We start from the raw sequence: 18,439 nt of genomic DNA, 5'->3' as shown, positions 1-18,439 counted from the left end.
CAAATTAATTATTTGCAAAATTGCTGTGTGTGCTCTTCATAACTTTGATATATTTGATCAGTTGCATTGTTTCAGTGTCCCATTTTTCTAGTGCGTTATCCATTATGATATAATCAAGTTTTTTGAAATCTGCCAATTTTGTTTTGTTTCAGTGGAGATTAAGTGCCAACAACAGAAAGCCTTCCACAAAAGGAAAAAGGCAAAAGGATTGCAACAGACACAGCTCTAATGATGAAGAATCAATTGGGTAAGAAGTCATCTCAAAATTAGTTTATCTCTGTTTGCATATTCAGGGTTTCACATCTTTCTTGAAGATGAGTGTCTCTGGTCTCTAGCTAATTATTTGTGTCATGCAGAGATGGTTTTCAAGCTGTTGGGTGGCTCACCTTCAAAGAATCATGCTTCAGTGGTCTAATGGCAGCTGTCACCTTTCCTTTGTGTAATCTCAGCACAAGACCTGTGACACTAGAGTGAGAGTCCTTACTAGAGGAATTACTGCTTGTTAACCTGCTTGGAGTCCTGAAAGGTGTTCATTACTCTAAGTGTAAACTGTCATTCTAGCCCTCTAGATATATTTAGATCTGAAAGAAGCTTCCCAGAATTCTTTTTCTCATCCTTTTTTGTTCTGAAGCCCACATTAGCCTAAGCTTTATCAACTCTTTAAAACAATTAAAATATCCCTTAAACAATATGGTGATTATTAGTGGAAGGAAGTAAAAAAAAAAAGAGCTTTTTCACCTCTGTGTTACTGTCAAGGCACTTAAATTATTAAGACTGCTGATGTGCCCCTTCTTTCTCTGTTGCCAAGAGCAAATATCTTTAGTTTCTCTGAGATTATGGCAAATTATTATTGCTGTGCTATTATAAGATAAAATCATCATGTTCAGAGTTATCAGCTAGGTAATTGTTTTTTCCAGGAAAATTTTCAAGCTGTAATTTCTGCAGTTGACAAATGGAAATAAAAATGTAGAACTAAACTTTTTAGCAGGAACTGGGAAACATAATGACTTTGTGACAAAATGAATATGTTTGTCATAATGAAACAGTTGTCATTCCCCAAATCACTTAATTCTAAATAAATGAATAAGCATTCTCTGCTCTGTTTTCTGACTGCAACTAAACTTGTTCATAAGTGGTTTTTTTATCAGGAGAGGCTGTTAAAAACAAAGTGCACAAGTAATGAAAATGCAGGTGATTTTGACACTGCTGAGTTCTGTAGGTTTGTGGTTTATTAATAGTCATTGTTTAGCCTGGTCTGTATATTCAGAATGCTTCAAAATGTTGCAGGGAAGAGCTGAAATTGTAAAAGATGCTGAGGTTATTTTTCATACCTCCTCAGAGGCATAGCTGTCAGTTTGAATGCACTTACCTCAAAAAGCTTCTGTCAGTAACTTTTAACTGAAGAGCAGCTCACAGGGTCAATGTAACAGAATTTAATTGCAGTTTCCTGAATTTTATTTATTTATTGGCATGGTTGATATGTGATATCAAGATATCAGTCTCTAAAAGTCTTTCAGTAAACTGAACTGATCTTTAAACATTGAGAAGTTTGGTTTCTTTAAAGCTACCTTTAGATTTGTTGTGTATTAATTTTCTGTTTATTTCAAGATATAAGAGACTTTCAAATAGCATTTATACATGTTCCATAATTTTTACACAAATTGTTACCAGCACAATAGTGAGAAATTATTTAGAGACAACAAGCATTTAGATATTGAACCCGTACATTTTTCAGTTCCTTGAAAAAAGATGTTTCTAGAGACTAGCTGGAGCCTTTCTATAAAGTAAATTTATTTCTGTCTGCAATGAGGCTCGTACTAAGTGTTCCACTTGGGTGCTCAGTGTTTCTCAGTAAGTCAGAATCAACATGGGGGCTTCATTGCGTAATAAGTGGAAAGAGCATGCAGGTTCTAAAGAGGTGGTGTTTGTTGAGCAAGAGTCTGAGAACTGACAAAACTGTAAAGAGGAAAAAGTGAATTTGTGTGCTGCAAGTCTTTCTGATGCAATAGTTTTTATTCCCAGTGAGGAATTTTTCATTTGCATTACAAAGTAGGAAATAATTCTTAATTACAAACTCCTATTAGCTCTTGGTATTTTAAAAGTAATCTACTTTATTGATAGGAGCTAATCTCAGATGTTTAGGGAGATGTGTTTCATCTAAAGTGTTTCTTCAGGACCGTTACTGCCACCTAATTTTAGTCATAAAGGACAAAGCAGATATATTAGCACAAACCTACACCTTCACATGGGGCTTTTTAAACTTCTGGACTTCAAAATTTGGTAGTCAATTGCTTCTGTCAGTTGTGCTGTGGTGTGAGTTCATGGGGGTCTGTAGCAGCAACTGCAGCTGCTTTCACTTGTACAGCTCTTCTCCTGGGCTTGTGAAAGGTGAGTGTCAGGCGGTTTTTCTGTGATCCCAGAGAGGGCTACTGGGGTAGGTTAGTTCCCTAGTTAGGGGGGAGGGTGGAGTACTTAAATAAGATGTGTGCAGTTCCTTCAGGTCAAATGAAATTTGCCATTTCTTTAAATGTTCAGTGAAGTACATGTTACAGCTGAATCGGGTGCTGACCCCGTAGCAGTCAGGTTTTTGTGGCAATCATTTACATACCGGTCCCCCTTCCCCTGACAAGTGCATTTGGTCAGTAATAACCTCCTAGCCCAGCAAAGCAGGAGATTCATAGGGATGTTGATGTTTGTGGGTCACTGACTTCTCATTAGCTGGTGAAAGGACAGGACCTTGAAGCTGAAGGAGGACAATCAAAAGGTTTCTTCACAACAGAGTGTTGTCAGTGAATGCATCAATCAGAGATTGCCTTTAACGATCGCGTATCATGTTATTCCTTCGGGCTCAGAAAAGTCAGGGAGCTCCTGGGCTGTGTATGTGCTGCAGAAGCTCAGATAACTGAATACACATCAGGTCTATCAGTGGCTTTACTCTGTAACACAGGACAGACTCTCAGCTTGTCTGAGAGCTGAGGGAACAACCCTCAAACAGTACATGATGTCCCACTGCCAAAATATTTGTTTCCCAGAACTTGGGTTTACTAGTAAAAGAATATAGCCATGAAGACAGTGGTGTAGACAATTAATAGTAATTTAGTCCCAAGTGAGCCAGTAGTCTCCTTGTCTCATTTTGATCACTTTCTAATATGAATTTGAATGAATTGGAGACAGCGGTTCCAGCACTGGTGTGTGTACAAAATATGATCACTGAGTAGGGAACTGTATCAAGCAGCTGTGACTATTGTGTGAAATAGAGGTCAAACATTTTTCCCCAAAGAGGTATAAAGAATAGCTTTTCTTTCTGTGGTCTGTAAGGTAGGATAATTGTTTTATTGCCTGTGAAAAGAAAAATGAGACTTATCAGGAGCAGTTGACAGCATTTTTCATAATATATTATTTGTTTATTTCATTATTACTTGCATAACTATGTTTTCATTACCTTTGCTTTTGTATTTTTTTCAGTTTTGGGGAGGTAGATGAGAAGCCATGGTAGGTACTTGTTTTAGAAACAGAAATAATTTGTTTTGGTTTTCCTTCACCAAGATGCCTCCAGGGTTACTGTTATGCAAATTACTTGCTGGGTGTGCTGGTGGGACTTGCTTTTAAAGTATACTTTGCCTTTTTTCTGTTTGACACTTGAATCTTTTGAAATGTCTTTTGCTTGACTTACTCACTTTATTCTGTGGACAGATAATTTAGGGATCTGTGTCCCAACCATTGTTTACAGATGTACGGGCTGGCTTAGGTTTAGACTTTCCCTGAATCTATTGTACTCCCCGACTTAGTGACATGATTTTCAAGAAACACTGCCAGAGGCCATACTCCTTTTAGAAGAGCAAGCCATTGAAAGCTTTTATGCTCCTCTTCTGCTCTGAAGGTTTGGTCATAACTGGTTCAAAAACTTCAGTCAAAACCTGGTGCCAGATAGGAAGTGATGCCTTGGCCTGGTGCTGACAAGTCTATACCATTGACTTCCTTGTTTGTTGAAGGTTCCTCTCCTTTGCATAGATTTCCAGTGCAAAGCTTGCTTCATGGTATGTGTGTGTGCTTGAAATTATAAGATCATTTTCGCTGAAGTACTTGCCTAAAATCTATAAACCCCATTTAAATCAAGAGAATGGGGAACATTACTAATTCAGTTCCAAGTAACAATCAGAAAAACCAAATTATATAGGAACCTGGAGCCTGTTAAGGTCTAGCCTGATGTGTGAGCAAGGGATGTCTGACCTGAATTTTCAAGGTGGCCAACAAACTATAGGTAGTGAAATTCTGATTCTGACTCCTTTGCCTCCTGCTGTGGACTTATTCAGTCATTGTGTTGTTTATATACTCAACGTTGGAATATTTTCTGGTGTCTTTAAAAGTCTTGATCATACATGGGCACAGTGTCTTTATTTTAATTATGTGTTCCCACTGGACTAATTAACTTGCTGTTTGAGCCTAAATTTAGTAAAATTTCATTGTGATATGTGTTTGAGAAATAAAAAAAAATATGTAATTTCTGTGAGGTTGAACAATGAAAACTGAAAGAATTGAGATCTGGGAAATTGATAGCCTTGGTTTGTTTTTAGTTGGGAGAGCTGAAGTGTTCCATAGAGAATAGCACATTTATGTTGCCTCATGATCCCCTGCAATAATGGTTTTAAAACATATTTTTTAAGAAGCAGCAATTGTCTGGTCCACATCTGCAAATTGCTAGGGCTTACTTCTATGACTGTTCTCTATTTGGAGGACAAAACATAATTTAGTTAGTTTAATGTTTGATTTTTAATTTTGAGTCCTTTTAGAGGAGGAGGGGAAATAGCTTAGTTTTTCATTACATCATCTCTTCTGGCATCCCAAGAGCTGAAGTGACTTCAGTTCTTTAGTCTTCAGTAACTGGCCCTATAAAGTAGTTTGGGTGTTTCTTGTCTTTAGGTAAGAATTTGAAAGCACAAGAGTGAATGTCTAGTTTCAGAAGATAACTTGTACAAATTTTCTTCAGGAATTCTACCTTGAAATTGTCCTTAACTGCTTCAGTTTCTGTAAATTTTCTTAACAGCCTAATAAGTTCTTGTGTAGCTGAATTTTTTAACTGATCGTGTTTCTTAAACATATATATTGTCAAATTCCTTAGGTACTGCTTATTTATGTCTTATTTCTAATATACATTGCAGTGGACAAACAACAAATGATGTAGAAGTCTGATTGCTATAAGCTCTTCTGAGGTATTAAACTGTGGTTCATGTGTGAGCTCAACATTGGAGAAGTCCAGAAGAAAGCCAGAACTTGTGATTTAGTGAGAATTTCTATAGGAAAATAAGTCTCTTGCTTCTTGTGCTGAATCAAGCACACTTCCCAGACTGGGATGTGCTCACTAAGCTGCCACAGTTGAGCTCCACCATTTGAGACATCAAGGTTACTAAACTGATCCCCAGGACCTTTGTTCACTTCGTAAAGCTTTTCAGTAATTAAAGCATATCTGGAAATGAAACTCCAGTCTCTGAATCCTTAGTGTTGAACAAGCTTCTGACATCTGCAGTATTTGAGGCATGTTCTTGGAACTCTTTTTTGCATTAGCATTCATAGACCTTATAAAGAACTAAGTGAAAGAAAAGAAAGGGGAAAGTCTTTTCCAGACTGCATAAAACATTCTGGAGCACTACTGTCCTTTAGGTTGGTATTCAGGTGAGACTGTCTTTGCACATGTGACTTTTTATTGCCTTCTCAGATCCAATGTCTCACTTGTTAAACCCTGGATTGTTTTTCCAACAGCTAATTTGGATCAGTCTGTTAAATAACACTTTGTCCTATGTCCATGTCCTTGGCATCAGAGTGCCAAGTGGCTTTTGGGGTTCTTTTTTATTGATGCCTTTTCTTCGTCTTTTGAGATAAAGCCTTAGCTCCTTTCCATCAGTTTTTCTTTGGCAAACTTCTATCAGAAGTTCAGAGATAAAAGGAAACTGCCTTCACTTGAGCTTAAGTTCCTTAGGTTTGAAAAGGAGCCATTTAGATTTATTGTGCATTGTCTAGATAGTGGTGTCCAAAGCCAAAGTGTGGTGTGTACAAGACAATTCACTGGGATACGGGAAAGAAATCTTTTTTGTACAATTACTAAACGTTTATATCATCTTTATTGTGTTCCTTTCTAAATTTCAATTTCTGTGTTTTACAATCACAGAATTGAGGTTGGACAAGACCTTTAAGGTCAACCTGTCACTAGTACATCTCTGTAGATTTTAATTAAATAAACTTTGTAGAAGGTACATGCTTAAAATACTTACTGCTGGTAGGGATGTGTGGTTAAAACATTTTGGAGACTGCTAGTCTGGGAAAGGCATATCAGAGCTCTAGGAGAAAGCAGCTCATGGCATGCATGTTATGGCATTCAGGGGTGCAGAGACCTCATCAGGTTGACAGCCATCCACAGCTTATGGGCAAGTTGTCCAAGCTGTGGGTAGGGGCAATTTGTCTTATCAGGTTCGTTGGGGGTGGTTATGTGTCTTGTGAATATGGGAAGTAACTAGGGAGAGGAAATCTCAATGTCAAGATTGAAAGAGCAAAATAAAAGGCTTATGTTGAACATCTGCCCCCGGATAATTGTGGCATGGCAGTTCAGACCTTATTTTAGGTTCAAGCATGTCTCTCCTTCAGCAACAAAAGTTTCCATGCTGTACCTGTATTTGCCACTGGTACCATGTAACCAAGCTGCTGAGCTGAAGGCAGCCTGCCAGTGGGACAATTACAGCTGCTTGCAGTTGTAAACAAACTGACGAATAGCAGCCCTTTGCTTAAGAAATGTTACTGTAGCATGTGTGTAACAGCTATGTGAGTAGTAAGGTTTTTTCCTAGCTATTAAAAAGAGATTTACTCTACAGTGAGAACCATTTTTTTTAATTATGCAAGACATGCGGTAGGAAAAAACCCAATTCTCACTTCAGTAATCTTTAAAACCCAAAAAATTAGTCTGAACTTCAGTGTCTTCATAGGACCACTTCTTAGAAAACAAGTCCAGTTCTCAGAGGTTTGAAAATAAAATTAATCCTGACAAATCATCTATGATCTATAATGCTTATCAGCTAAAAATTCAGTAAGCTGAAGTCCTGCCATTAGTTTGCAACTGCCTTATGCAGCACTGTAGGCTGGGGAAAGAGGGGCTGGAAAGATGCCTGGTGGAAAAGGCCTTAGTGGTGCTGGTCACCAGCAGGTGAAAATGAGCAAGAGTTTGCCCAGGTGGTCAAGAAGGCCAGTCGCACCTGGCCTGTGTCAGCAGTAGTGTGTCCAGCAGGACCAGGGCAGTGATTGTCCCCCTGTACTTCACCAGTGGTGAGGCCACACCTGAGTGTGTGGGCCCCTCATTAAAAGAAAGATGTTGAGGTGTTGGAGCAAGTACACAGAAGGGCAGTGGAGCTGGTGAAGAATCTGGAACATAATTCCTGTGAGGAGCAGCTGAGAGAACTGAGCTTGTTCAGTCTGCAGAAAAGAAGGCTGAAGGAAGACCTTATAACTCTCTAAAACTGCATGAAAAGAGGTTGTGGCAAGGTGGTTGTTGGTCTCTTCTCCGAGACAACATGTGACAGGACAAAGGGACATGTACTCAAGTTGTGCCAGGGAGTTTCAGGCCGGATATCAGGAAAACTTTATTCACTGAAAGAGTGGTTAGGCACTGCCCAGGGAGGTGGTGGAGTCACCATCCTTGAAAGTGTTTAAAAAGCAAGTAGACATGGCACTTTGCAGTATGGTTTAGTGGGCATGGTGGTATTCAGTTGAAGACTTGTTATCTTGGAGATCTTTTCCAATACTTATGATTCTGTAAGAAAACTGTCCAAGTTACTGGCCATAATGTAGATTAATTCTTTATGTGAAGACTTCAGTACCCATCTAGCAGAACTACCGAAATATAGATACTTTTTTAAAGAACTTCAGTAGGGCATTTTTACTGACTTTATAATTCATAAGTCTAAGTAATTTGTTTAGTGAAATTGAATATAAATAGTTGGAGCTTCAGAACTGGGAGATTTGTAATAACTTCTTTTTTCCCCAGCAAGATCATAATTAATCTGCTATATGGGAGCAAATAATATTCACAGCTTTAAAATAAATGACACAAAATGAGTGCCTGTTCTCATGTCCTGCAAATGCTTGTAAGGCCATAGTGACACCACTTCCAACATTTTGTGATAACAAGATGCACCAAAATTTCCATTTCAGTGTTTCTGTGCTGAAAGTTTATCTCTTCAGAGTGGCATATGGTTATGTTAGTCATTCATGCCAGAAGAAGAAACCTTGAAAGATTGGTCCTGATCAAAAGATGAGTTTGTGATTGCTCTTCTCTAAAGAGAACTGCTTTGTAAATTGCCAGGGAAGAGACCTTATTCTATAAGATATGATGCAGAGACAGCAAACTCATAGAATATCTTTGTTGAATTCATGTGACTAAAAAGTTCTCAGCACCCCATTATTTATGTATTGTTATGTGTATGGCAGGCAACCCAAAGTTATCTTGACGAATGTCCTGAGGATGAAAATAGGAAGAAAATACACACAGGCACAACCTAAAACTGGTGTTAATTTTTCTGATGCTGGCAAGCTGCAGTCAGATCAAGCACCCTCATCATCTGCTGCCAGCGTAAAGATATGGCAGATTTTAAACCCTACTCTCCAAAGTCTTTTTCTGTCTAAAAGGTATGTTGTCTTTGCCTCATGTCACTAAACAAAATAATTTTCCTTGCAGTTATTTCTTCATGAGAAAGTGTTCTTTATTGTGCCACAGTTTCCTTCTTCATGAACTGTATTTTATCTCACTTCACTGAATTCACTTGTACCTGGTTCCTTTTGATAATCATTGAGAGAGATGTGCCAGGCATACGTCAGTGTTTTTTCTGATCAAATGGCTTCTAGATGGTCCTGTACTGTCAAGACCAATTAATTATGGTTTAGCCATTGGATTCTCAAAATGTTTGGCTTTTTTTTTATTCTTATGAAAAGAGTACACTTGAATTTAACTGCTGCGCTTTTCTAAGAGGAGATACCAAGGTGTTTCACTGTTACTGCTTTGACTACTCATGAAAATAGGAAAACTGGCATAAATGATCAGAAGAAAAGCGTATCAAGTCTAGTATCTTCTTTGCAGCCCTGCAAGCAGTGGTCAATTGTAGATGTTCAGGGAAAAGTATGGCTAGAGTGAATATTTTATTCTCTGGATTTTCTGTTGAGCTTTTGATGAAAAACAAAATTTTTCTGATGAAAAATTTTCTGTTGAGCTTCTGATGATAGGGGCTTCCTTTATTGGAGGTTACATCTAGTCTACATGTTCTTCAGTATTAAAGACAAAATTTCTAAGTTGTATCTCTTAATTTTTTATCCCCTGTGGGTCTCTTCAGTCATGTCTGGAAGGTTGATGAAAAGCAAATTTACGTCTTAGTGCAAAAGGAGTGCTCTCCAGACATCACAGCATCTGTGCTGGAGTGTGCTCTGTGGATGAACACAGACAATAGGAGAATTATGCAGTCAATACCCAAAAGGCAGTGTTGTTCAAAACACGTTCAAAAAGGCCATAGTCTTACAACCTAATCCAATGTAAATTGCAATGGAAGTGGTAGCATTTAAATCCCAGTCTGAGAAAGGAAGTGGATATGGACTATGCAAGAAGCTGGCTGCCATAAATTGTATGAAGTAAGTTGAGCTGCTCCTACACATTGTGTGCGTGTTCAAGTAGGAATTGCATCTTTATCTTTCTGCTTGGCTTATTTTTGATGCTTGTCTGTTTTAACACCTGGAGGTATTTTTCTGGGTCTTGCAATACTGTAGAGTGCCACCTCATATTTGAGGAGTGAATAAAATCTAATGCTACCTTTTGTGTGCATGCTGCTTTTCTACCTGTTCACTAAGTGCTTTAGAAAACGTGCTCTTTTTTACTGGAGGCTTCTTGTTCACAGGAAAATCAAGATTGTTTGTTCCAGAGTTCTGACAAATGTGTACAGATACTGCATGAAAGCTGTTTAGAGAGAAATTTTTACCAGTTTTTAAACTGCAGGATATGTTAGAGGCAATGCAGTGTGCACAGAGTCTGGCTAAGGTAAAATTACATGGCTAGTTTTCTTACCTTTTGTGTTTACCTGCTTTCCTTGTACTTTATTAGAATTTTTTTTTTTTTTTTTTGCCTCTAGGGGACTAAAAATATTGATGTTTAATTATCAAGCCTCTAGGATACGTGAGTTTAACAAGAAGCTTGTTTCTCTAGATTGCAGTGCAGTACTTATGATTTACTGTTATATGTATGGCAGGCAACCCAAAGTTATCTTGACGAACGTCCTGAGTACGAAAATTGGAAGAAAGTACATAGACAGCCACGTAATAATTGATGCAAATTTACCTGCTGCAGACAAATTGCAATCGGGTCAACTACCCTCATCAGCTGTTGCCAGCCTACAGACATGTCAAATATTAAGTTCTCCTCATGAAAATTCTTTTCTTTCTGAAAGGTATGTTACTCACTGCTGATTTTGCCAGTCTTCCTGAAATGATGTAACTTCCCAATGGAAAAGAATTTCCCTGAAACAACTTTTGTTCTACTCTTTTCTTCAATCAGGAGATCAGTTTCCTCAGTGCAAATTAACATGCTTCTCCAATGAGCCGTTTTAACATTGCATTTGTTCTGGTTTGCTGGACCTGGTGTTAAAAGGCTACTTTTCTTTCTTAGAATGAAATTTCTGTTTGCAGTGCATGACTGCTTTGATTTGGGAAGAAACACAAGTAATTCTAACACGTCTAAGTTGGTTTTGTGTCCAGAACCAAAATCTTGCTTTCTTGTTGGTGTTGCAGTGTTCTAGTATGATTTCAAATAACTTTTGCAAAATATCTCCAAATTCCTCTCTGTGATAATTAATTTCTTTTCACATTAACCCACTGGTGGTGTCAGTATTCCTAACAGGGTGGCTTTGGTTAAGGGCTTTGTGTGTCCTCCTACCACTTAACATCTACTTTTCATCTTTTCTTCCTATATTTAGGTTGACTGAGCATCACGGTAATGTTTGACATCTAAAACTAGCAGAAATCAGCTATTAGAATTAGATAACACCTGTTTTGGTCTAAGGTGGCAGTTGCATTCAAAGTAAGCTGCCTCTGTTTGTCTGTTATGGCTACAACAGCAAATTTTCCACAGGGAAAAATAGCAGGAAACTCAGAGGAAGACAGTAGAAAGATGAAGAAAAGAATGATGTGTTGTTTTTTTTTTTTTTTTTTTTTTAAGGCACGAGTAATTAAAAGTTCCCAGGTTAAAACTGAGAAAAGTCAGTCATATTCTTCATTCTGATGCATCAACATCTTAGAGAACTGAAATTATTAGCAATTCTTTTTCCTATTGAGTTGTCCATTGCTGCTTAAATTAACCTGACAAAGCTGCAATTTAAATGAGATTTAGAGAGAACAGTTTATTAGGCTGTCTCATTTTAAAGTATCATAAGTATCATATTTTTTACTAATAGTTTTCTGTGACTTAAGACTGGCTGAAGTGTGGGGTGTTCGTTTGCTGTGAGTTTAGGTTTTTGGGTTTGGGGTTTTTTTTGTTTTGTTTTATTGCAAAAGAAGACAAATTTTTTAGTATCTGCTTTTTTAACTTTGTAAAGTTTGGATGATGGGAGGTAGTGGTTTTTTAGAGAGGAAGACATGAACTCTTGTATTTAACGCTCTAAATCTAAGGGTACATCTTGTGTATTTTTCCTGGCTCATATCTGGAGCACAATATCATATATTAAGCACAATAATGGTTTGAGCTAGTAATTTTTAGTAGTTGTGAACTCACCTTGCTTTAGATTTGGAGTGGTTCATTGTTTGAATGATGACTATTCTGTACCTGTTGCATGGTTTTCTAATGTATTGTGTAAAAAGCTTCTTATCAGGATCCAACATTAGGATGACTTTTCACCCTTCCCCATTTACTAGCACTTTAGTGCAATTCGTAATAGGTACAATATGGGAAATGGAGAATTGAGGGTTATTTCAACAAAGTCATGGCTTGATCCTGGTCACCTGTCTGTAAGTAAAGTCAGTGCATTACATACGCTTAGCACTGATTCCTTTGGGGTCTCTTCTTTGGAGGAGAATAATAAAAGCTCCCCCCCTTGGAAGTGTTATGCATGTATATGCACATGATCATGCAGGGAGTCTTTTGTACCATCAGAGTAGCCAGAATGCATGCTTTGCATTGCTGAAAATTGTGCTAGTTTTGTACTATGGAAATTTCAGATCAAGTTAAAGAATTGTGTGTCATCAGAACAGGGTGGTAATAAATTATCTCTACCAGCTAGAACTTACTGCCGGCTCCCCCTTTCCATTCTTGCTCTTTGTATTACAGAATTGGTGGATTGTTGTTGCTTTACTGCAACCCAGTGTGAAATGCACTTATTTCAGTGAGCACTGGCCTGTCAGTATAACTAATGAATTTGAGGTAGGTTTTAAATGTACAGAAACTCAGGGTTTTGAAGTGTTTATAGTATTTGTTTCTCCTGGATGTTAAGAACACTTTACAATATGTGTTGCCATAGCTTATAGGTGGTGCATAAATCTGTTAAGGGGTGCATTTTAACCTGCGTTATCAGCAAAGCTGGCATTGAAAATAAAATGTGCAGAATTTATGTATAAAGCAGATATGTTTAGGAAAATCTATTAGCAGAAACAGTCCTATTCAGGTGCTTTCTGTTTTTAAAATCCCTGAATTGTGATGTTGGTGTAAAACAAATGCTGAAAAACACTTGATGGTTTTGTATGGTGTTTTAAGACAGTCAACTGTATACTGCTGTTATGCATGCAAATATTTTTGTTGAGTGAGAAGTATGGGTTCCAAAATCAAGTTTTCTATAGTGACCTTCCTAGTCTATGTAAGACTGCCTTGTTCCATATACAGAATGAACAATAGCACTTACTGGAAATTACTTCTGTATCTGGTCCAATTTATGATTCTTTATGAATGGAAAGATAATCAGTAACTTTTTTCAAAGTGCTCATCACTGTAGTATTGGAGCACTTTGTCTGTACAGAATTCCCAAAGAGCGCTGATACTCCAATTTACAGATAAGTCACTAAAGAGGAGTCACCTGTTTGAAAAGTGTTCAACAGTTTTGTCTGGTTAGAGATGTCAAGAATGTTTTTTGCCATGGTGGATGATGATTTTTAGGAGTTGAAGCTTTTCTGTCAGTGATATCAGGCATTGTGATGATTACTTAGCTGTTTGAAAATTTGAGGCCACAATATTGAGTTGAACACATTATAAAATGATAAACACAAAATCCATTTGGATTAAGTACTGTAATTATTTTCTGTTTCTTTCTTTCGATGTCCATCCTTCTCCACCACCCTTGAAGTTACTGTTTCAGGCCCTTTTGAGCAGGAATTTTTATTTCAAATAATTCCACATTTCACGATCTTACTCAATGGATTCTATCTCCAGTTCTGAATCTAAGTTAAAAATATACTACACACTCACTGTATTTGTTACAAAGGCAATGATAGTCAACTGACTGTTCTCTCTTTTTTTCTTGTGTTCTTGTTGCAATCATTCCTTAAAGCAAAATAATGTTTCATTGTCTGATCTCAAGCGTGTCAGATTCTCATACTGTGCTTTTTAGAAGTGTCTGTTTAATTAATAATGTTAGAGTATCTGTGTATTGCCACAACTGAACTGAATTAATTTGTGTTTGATTTGGCAAGGTCCACGCGTTTATGGGAGAGACAGAAGTTTGAAGTCTGATCATCTTGTTTCTGTTGGGATTTTTTTTAGTATTATTTCAAAATTAAAGATAACTCATAGTTAATATTATTTACAGATCTGAACGTTGCCTGAGAAAGACAGATGATGAACTGTGTAAATTGAGCAAGGCTTCTAAGGAACCAGAAAAAATTAATGCTGTCACTTTCAGAAGACGAGAGCTGCAGAAGAAAGGTTTGTAGTTAGCAGTCATCTGGTAGTTAAGTATCAATTTTGGAGATTGTTGGGATATTTTCCTTTTTTAATCTAGTATTGTGAGGAGAGCACAGAAATAAATTGAGGTGTTGCACGCAGTGTATGTTTTTCCTCAGAAAATATTTTTTTTTTACAGATACAGTAAAAATATATCAAATGCCTGGTTTTAAATAGGAATAAAACTATGGTCAATCGAATCTGTGGAAGAAAAATGAGACTGAGTGCAGCCTCACTGCAGTGTTATAATCTTGATTTTCCAAAAAAGTCTTATAATAAAGAATGTAATCCATTAAGAATGCTCAAATAGTTTGTGAACCCCGCCAAAATATTCGTGCTAGATGATATTTATTTTAACTGCTGAAGAATTTTGACCTCTATGCACATTCTCTAGGAATAATGTGCTGTCTTTTTATGCTGGCTACTAATATTTGCAGATTAGAACAGGAAATTGAGAATATTGCATTTGGCAGAAGATGAAGACAGACTGTGGAGTATAAAGTGCTAAATCTTGTTTGGAAGGGAGTTACGAATTTGGTTATACTCTTGACTAATTATGCAAAAATAATAGTAATTTGGGGGAATACGTTTTGGCAGCCATATACAAATAAAAAAGGAAAGAACTTACTGTGAAGAACTTATTATACCTGCTTCCATGCCTTTTATATAAGACATAACCAATATGAAGAAATGTGTAGGTATTTAAGAATAATATGTTAAATAACGGTTTTTTTTGACACAGAAAACAAGCACTGTGGTGAACTGGAGAAGAGGAGCAAACACATGAACAGCGCTACTCTTAGTCAGAAGGAATCAGGCTCTTTTGATTCTGAGAAGAGGAAAAGAAGATATAGTGGCCATATTTCTGATGATTGTAATGCACACATTCCACAAAAGTCACTTGCATTCTCTGTAAGTTGCACTTAATTTTAGCCCACATTCACACATACTAACATAGCAGCAGTTAGCAACATCCCAAATAAAAGGATTATGCCATAAATAGGATTTATCATACAGGTATATTAGCAGGTATTACTTGTTGAGGTAAAGTAGTTCAGTGATGCATCACAAGGAGTTAATAAATGTTCTTCTGTCCACATCATCACATTCTGCTTATTGTAGCAGAAAGGTTGAGGAAGATGAATGACAGTGTTTCCTTCAGACAGGAGCATAGATTCAAACAGTTTATGGAAAATATGGCATCTAGCTACATAAGTGAAGATTCTTTCAGAGATGATCTAGAATTAGGGACTAGTTAGGGGCATTAACAGCAAAACTGCCAAATACACCTGAGGTTATTGAAATCTTGCAGATGTCATCTTTTTGCTTCCTCCTTAGTCTATTGTACTTTTCCCTGAAGTTCTGTTCTTACCCATGATTAGGATTTTAAAAAAAACCAAAATAAGACTGAAGGAATCAGTCAAGTACGAATTGTGATTTATATTCAAGCATTTGAATATAAACAATAAAGACATGTCTGTGTCCTTCTGATTTAAACCCTACAGAGACGGACAGTTATCAAACCTGTAAAACCCAGTTGACTAAGTCACACTTCTGGAAAGTAAGGAAAGTGTTAATTATTGGCCTCTCCATGTCTGACACTGACAGAGCTGCTAAAAATCAGAAATAGTTCCTTGTTCAGTTTGAATAGGGGTCACTGTAGCCTTTTAAAAGGTTGTCCCTCATGCTTTTATGTAATAATACTCTTTGGAATATGAGGGGGGAAGAAATTATCCTGAATTGAGCATTAAATGTCACTGTGTTAAGCTATAATTATTTTTTCTAGCACATAGCTAATATCAGTGATCAGTGAACTGAACCATCTAGAAATGTCAAGTAATAAATTTACAACCTGTCTTTGATTCCTGTTTCTAGGAAGAGAAAAGTTTGAGTTCAGCTCAGTCTCCTGGCTGCAGAATACCCTGTGAGGATGGACAAGATCACAGATCTAATCCTATTCTGGTGCCAGACTGTCCAGCAGAGAGAGACTCTAAAGGCACTTCCACCCACAACCCCTTAAGGCCTGCTCACAGCCGCACAGGGGACTCTGCCTCAGAGTCTTCTTCCAGAAATGTGTCGAAGAAACAGCTTTCTGCCACCAGTGGGGATGTGGTTTCACCACAAGTTGGTACAGTCAGGAAATTAAAGATGGACAAATCAGAGTACCTGAGCAAGCTGCGGAACAGAATCTGCAGGGGTAATCAGCAACTTGTTTCCATTGACCCAAGTATGTACTGTGTCTGTGCTGATGACCATTCCTGGTGGTACGCTTAGCTACTAGAACTTGAGCATAACTGGCTAGTTGAGACAGAGGGAACAAAAGACTGAAGACTGCCATCTGTTGTTTTTAATGCATTGTGCAGGTTAGAGATCAGTGCCTAGTGTCAGGATCTTGTATCTGAGAAACAGGATGGACAGCAAGATTCTCAAATTCCAATCCTCTTTTTTCAGCTGATTTTGTGGCTGTGTTTAAAACTGAGAAAAATGTCTCTCTTCTTTGAAGCAGCTGTGCTGTGTCCTGTTTCATTAAATAGCCATATAATTTTGAGGATCTGGTATAAAAGGTGTTTGTAAAGATACAGAGCACTACTTGTTGCATACAATTCTTTGCATGCAGATCTTGATTGGTTTGAGCAGTGCACTTTGATATCACGTACTGCAAGTCAGAATTCATTACTTGTCTGAAATCCACAAGGAATTAAATATTCACAAGTCTGTAATTTGTAGTATATGTACACTTCTTTTTTCCTTTTTAGTTATCCTTTCCAGTGATGATGAAGATGGACCTTCTGAACCACAATGCACAGAGCTGATGAAGAATAATATCACTGAAAATAAAGAAACACACCAGCAGTCTGACTTGTGTTTCTCAACCAAGCAATTAGAAGACAAGACAAAAAGTCACACAGAGCAGGTAGTCCAGTTTTTGGCCAATGTATTGTTATGCCAATTTATTTCTGTAATGTTTGTTATAAAAAATGATTGTTTATTATTGTCCCAGCCACAAGCAGAAGCTGCAGGAATTTATTTCACAGATAGAATACTGGACAGTCTTCAGAGAATTTCTCTGGTTCTGAAGCTTGGGTGTTTTTGCTACACACAATGTATTTCCTATTTGACAATAAACATTTGGAAATATTTCATTTCAGAAAACAGGAAGATCACATAGTAACCTGAGGTAGAAATGATAAAGATACATCTGTGAATTTGTTTTCACACACTGTCGTATGTTGAGCATAGTTTTTTTTCTTTGTCATCTGATCCTCTATTGTGATTCAGGGCTTATAGAAGTGCAGGATCTTTACTGACAGCAGGCAGAGATAAGGTGAAGTTCCCTTTCCTGTCAGACTAGCTGTAGAACTTGAATCTAAAAGTAGCCTTAAAGGTTGTTTGCCCCATTCTGGACTTGATTAGCCTTTGGCTGCTTGCTTTGACCTGGATATGGGTTATCTCTGTAATCCTGAAACAAGTCAGAAGAGCCATTGCTGCCTCTTCTCACAGGTGAGTCAATTCAATCATAAACACTGAATTGGATCCTGAAGCTCTGCTATGAAAAGGGTATTATTTTGTTGCTCTGTTGTTTGAGTTTTTACTAATTTAGAACCAAGTCAAGAGCACAGACTGTGTCTTGGTAATGGAGGTGAAGCAAGGTACTGCTAGACCCTTAAGGAAATTGTCAGTAATGAATGTAATAACACTTAGAGCTTTTTCATATTTTTTTTTTTTTATGTGGAAGCTGGCTTTGGGAGTCAACTTTTACAACCATGAAGAAAGGTATTCCTGAAGTCACAAGAGGGGCATATCTAACAAATTCAATTTTTTTCCCAGTTTTTAACAAAGTCAATTGAAGATAGATATCCTCTCAGCTTACCGTCTGGAAGCACACCTAAAAAGCAGACAAACCTGGCACTGGATGTTGAATTTGATAGACTACACATTGGGAAATTTAAGTGTTTATCAACAGGTCCTGCTAGGGTAAGTTGTTCTATTATGCTATTTTGTCAATATTTTAAAATTAAAATTCTGATTAAACAAAGTCAGTGGTACTTAGTTTGGAAGCACGGAGATTTTATTGGTGTTGCATTAAATTCCTTTGGCTAAACAATGGAGTATGTGGCCTTATGCATTTGGATTGCTGTCAGTAGAAAAGCTAACTGTGATTTGCTGTGGCCACAGTTTTCACGTGTAAAGGTTCTGTATAAACGCTGTACTGGAACACAAGTCATACTGAGGAAGTTTTTAATGATTCTAACAGAAAACAAGGGCCATATTAATGGCCAATTAATGTCACTTAAAATAAAGACCAATTACTTTACTCAGAAATAGTAGTTGTGTTCTAATAAAGTAATTCATAATGATCAGAGTTCAGATATATACTATGCTCTTGCCTTTTAAACAGAAAATTGCTTGCTTTGTGGCTTCAGAGAGCATAAAAACAATACTAAAAGCTTTAGTGTGTAGCCAGTAAGCTACTCACAGGGTGTAGAAGCATAAGTGAAG

At 37.3% G+C, this 18,439-nt stretch overlaps 1 protein-coding gene across 7 annotated transcripts in view; it reads left to right on the top strand.

Annotated features, from left to right (window-relative positions):
- The window catches only part of SENP7 (SUMO specific peptidase 7), a 42,332-nt gene that overhangs the window by 6,038 nt on the left and 17,855 nt on the right, over nt 1-18,439 (top strand). For 5 of the 7 annotated variants that reach the window (XM_059836685.1, XM_059836676.1, XM_059836653.1 and 2 more), the window contains 8 exons: nt 153-247; nt 8,470-8,667; nt 10,269-10,466; nt 13,806-13,921; nt 14,682-14,851; nt 15,815-16,166; nt 16,696-16,853; nt 17,768-17,914. In XM_059836685.1, coding sequence (XP_059692668.1) covers nt 153-247; nt 8,470-8,667; nt 10,269-10,466; nt 13,806-13,921; nt 14,682-14,851; nt 15,815-16,166; nt 16,696-16,853; nt 17,768-17,914 — 1,434 coding nt within the window. The remainder of the gene's footprint in view (nt 1-152; nt 248-8,469; nt 8,668-10,268; nt 10,467-13,805; nt 13,922-14,681; nt 14,852-15,814; nt 16,167-16,695; nt 16,854-17,767; nt 17,915-18,439) is intronic. The other 2 variants (XM_059836671.1, XM_059836692.1) reach the window with 2 other exon arrangements.

Source organism: Haemorhous mexicanus, chromosome 2 (genome assembly GCF_027477595.1).
Source record: "Haemorhous mexicanus isolate bHaeMex1 chromosome 2, bHaeMex1.pri, whole genome shotgun sequence".
Lineage (NCBI taxonomy): Eukaryota > Metazoa > Chordata > Aves > Passeriformes > Fringillidae > Haemorhous > Haemorhous mexicanus.
The sequence above is the reverse complement of the archived record's forward strand: the minus strand, read 5'-3'. Positions and strand labels throughout refer to the sequence as shown.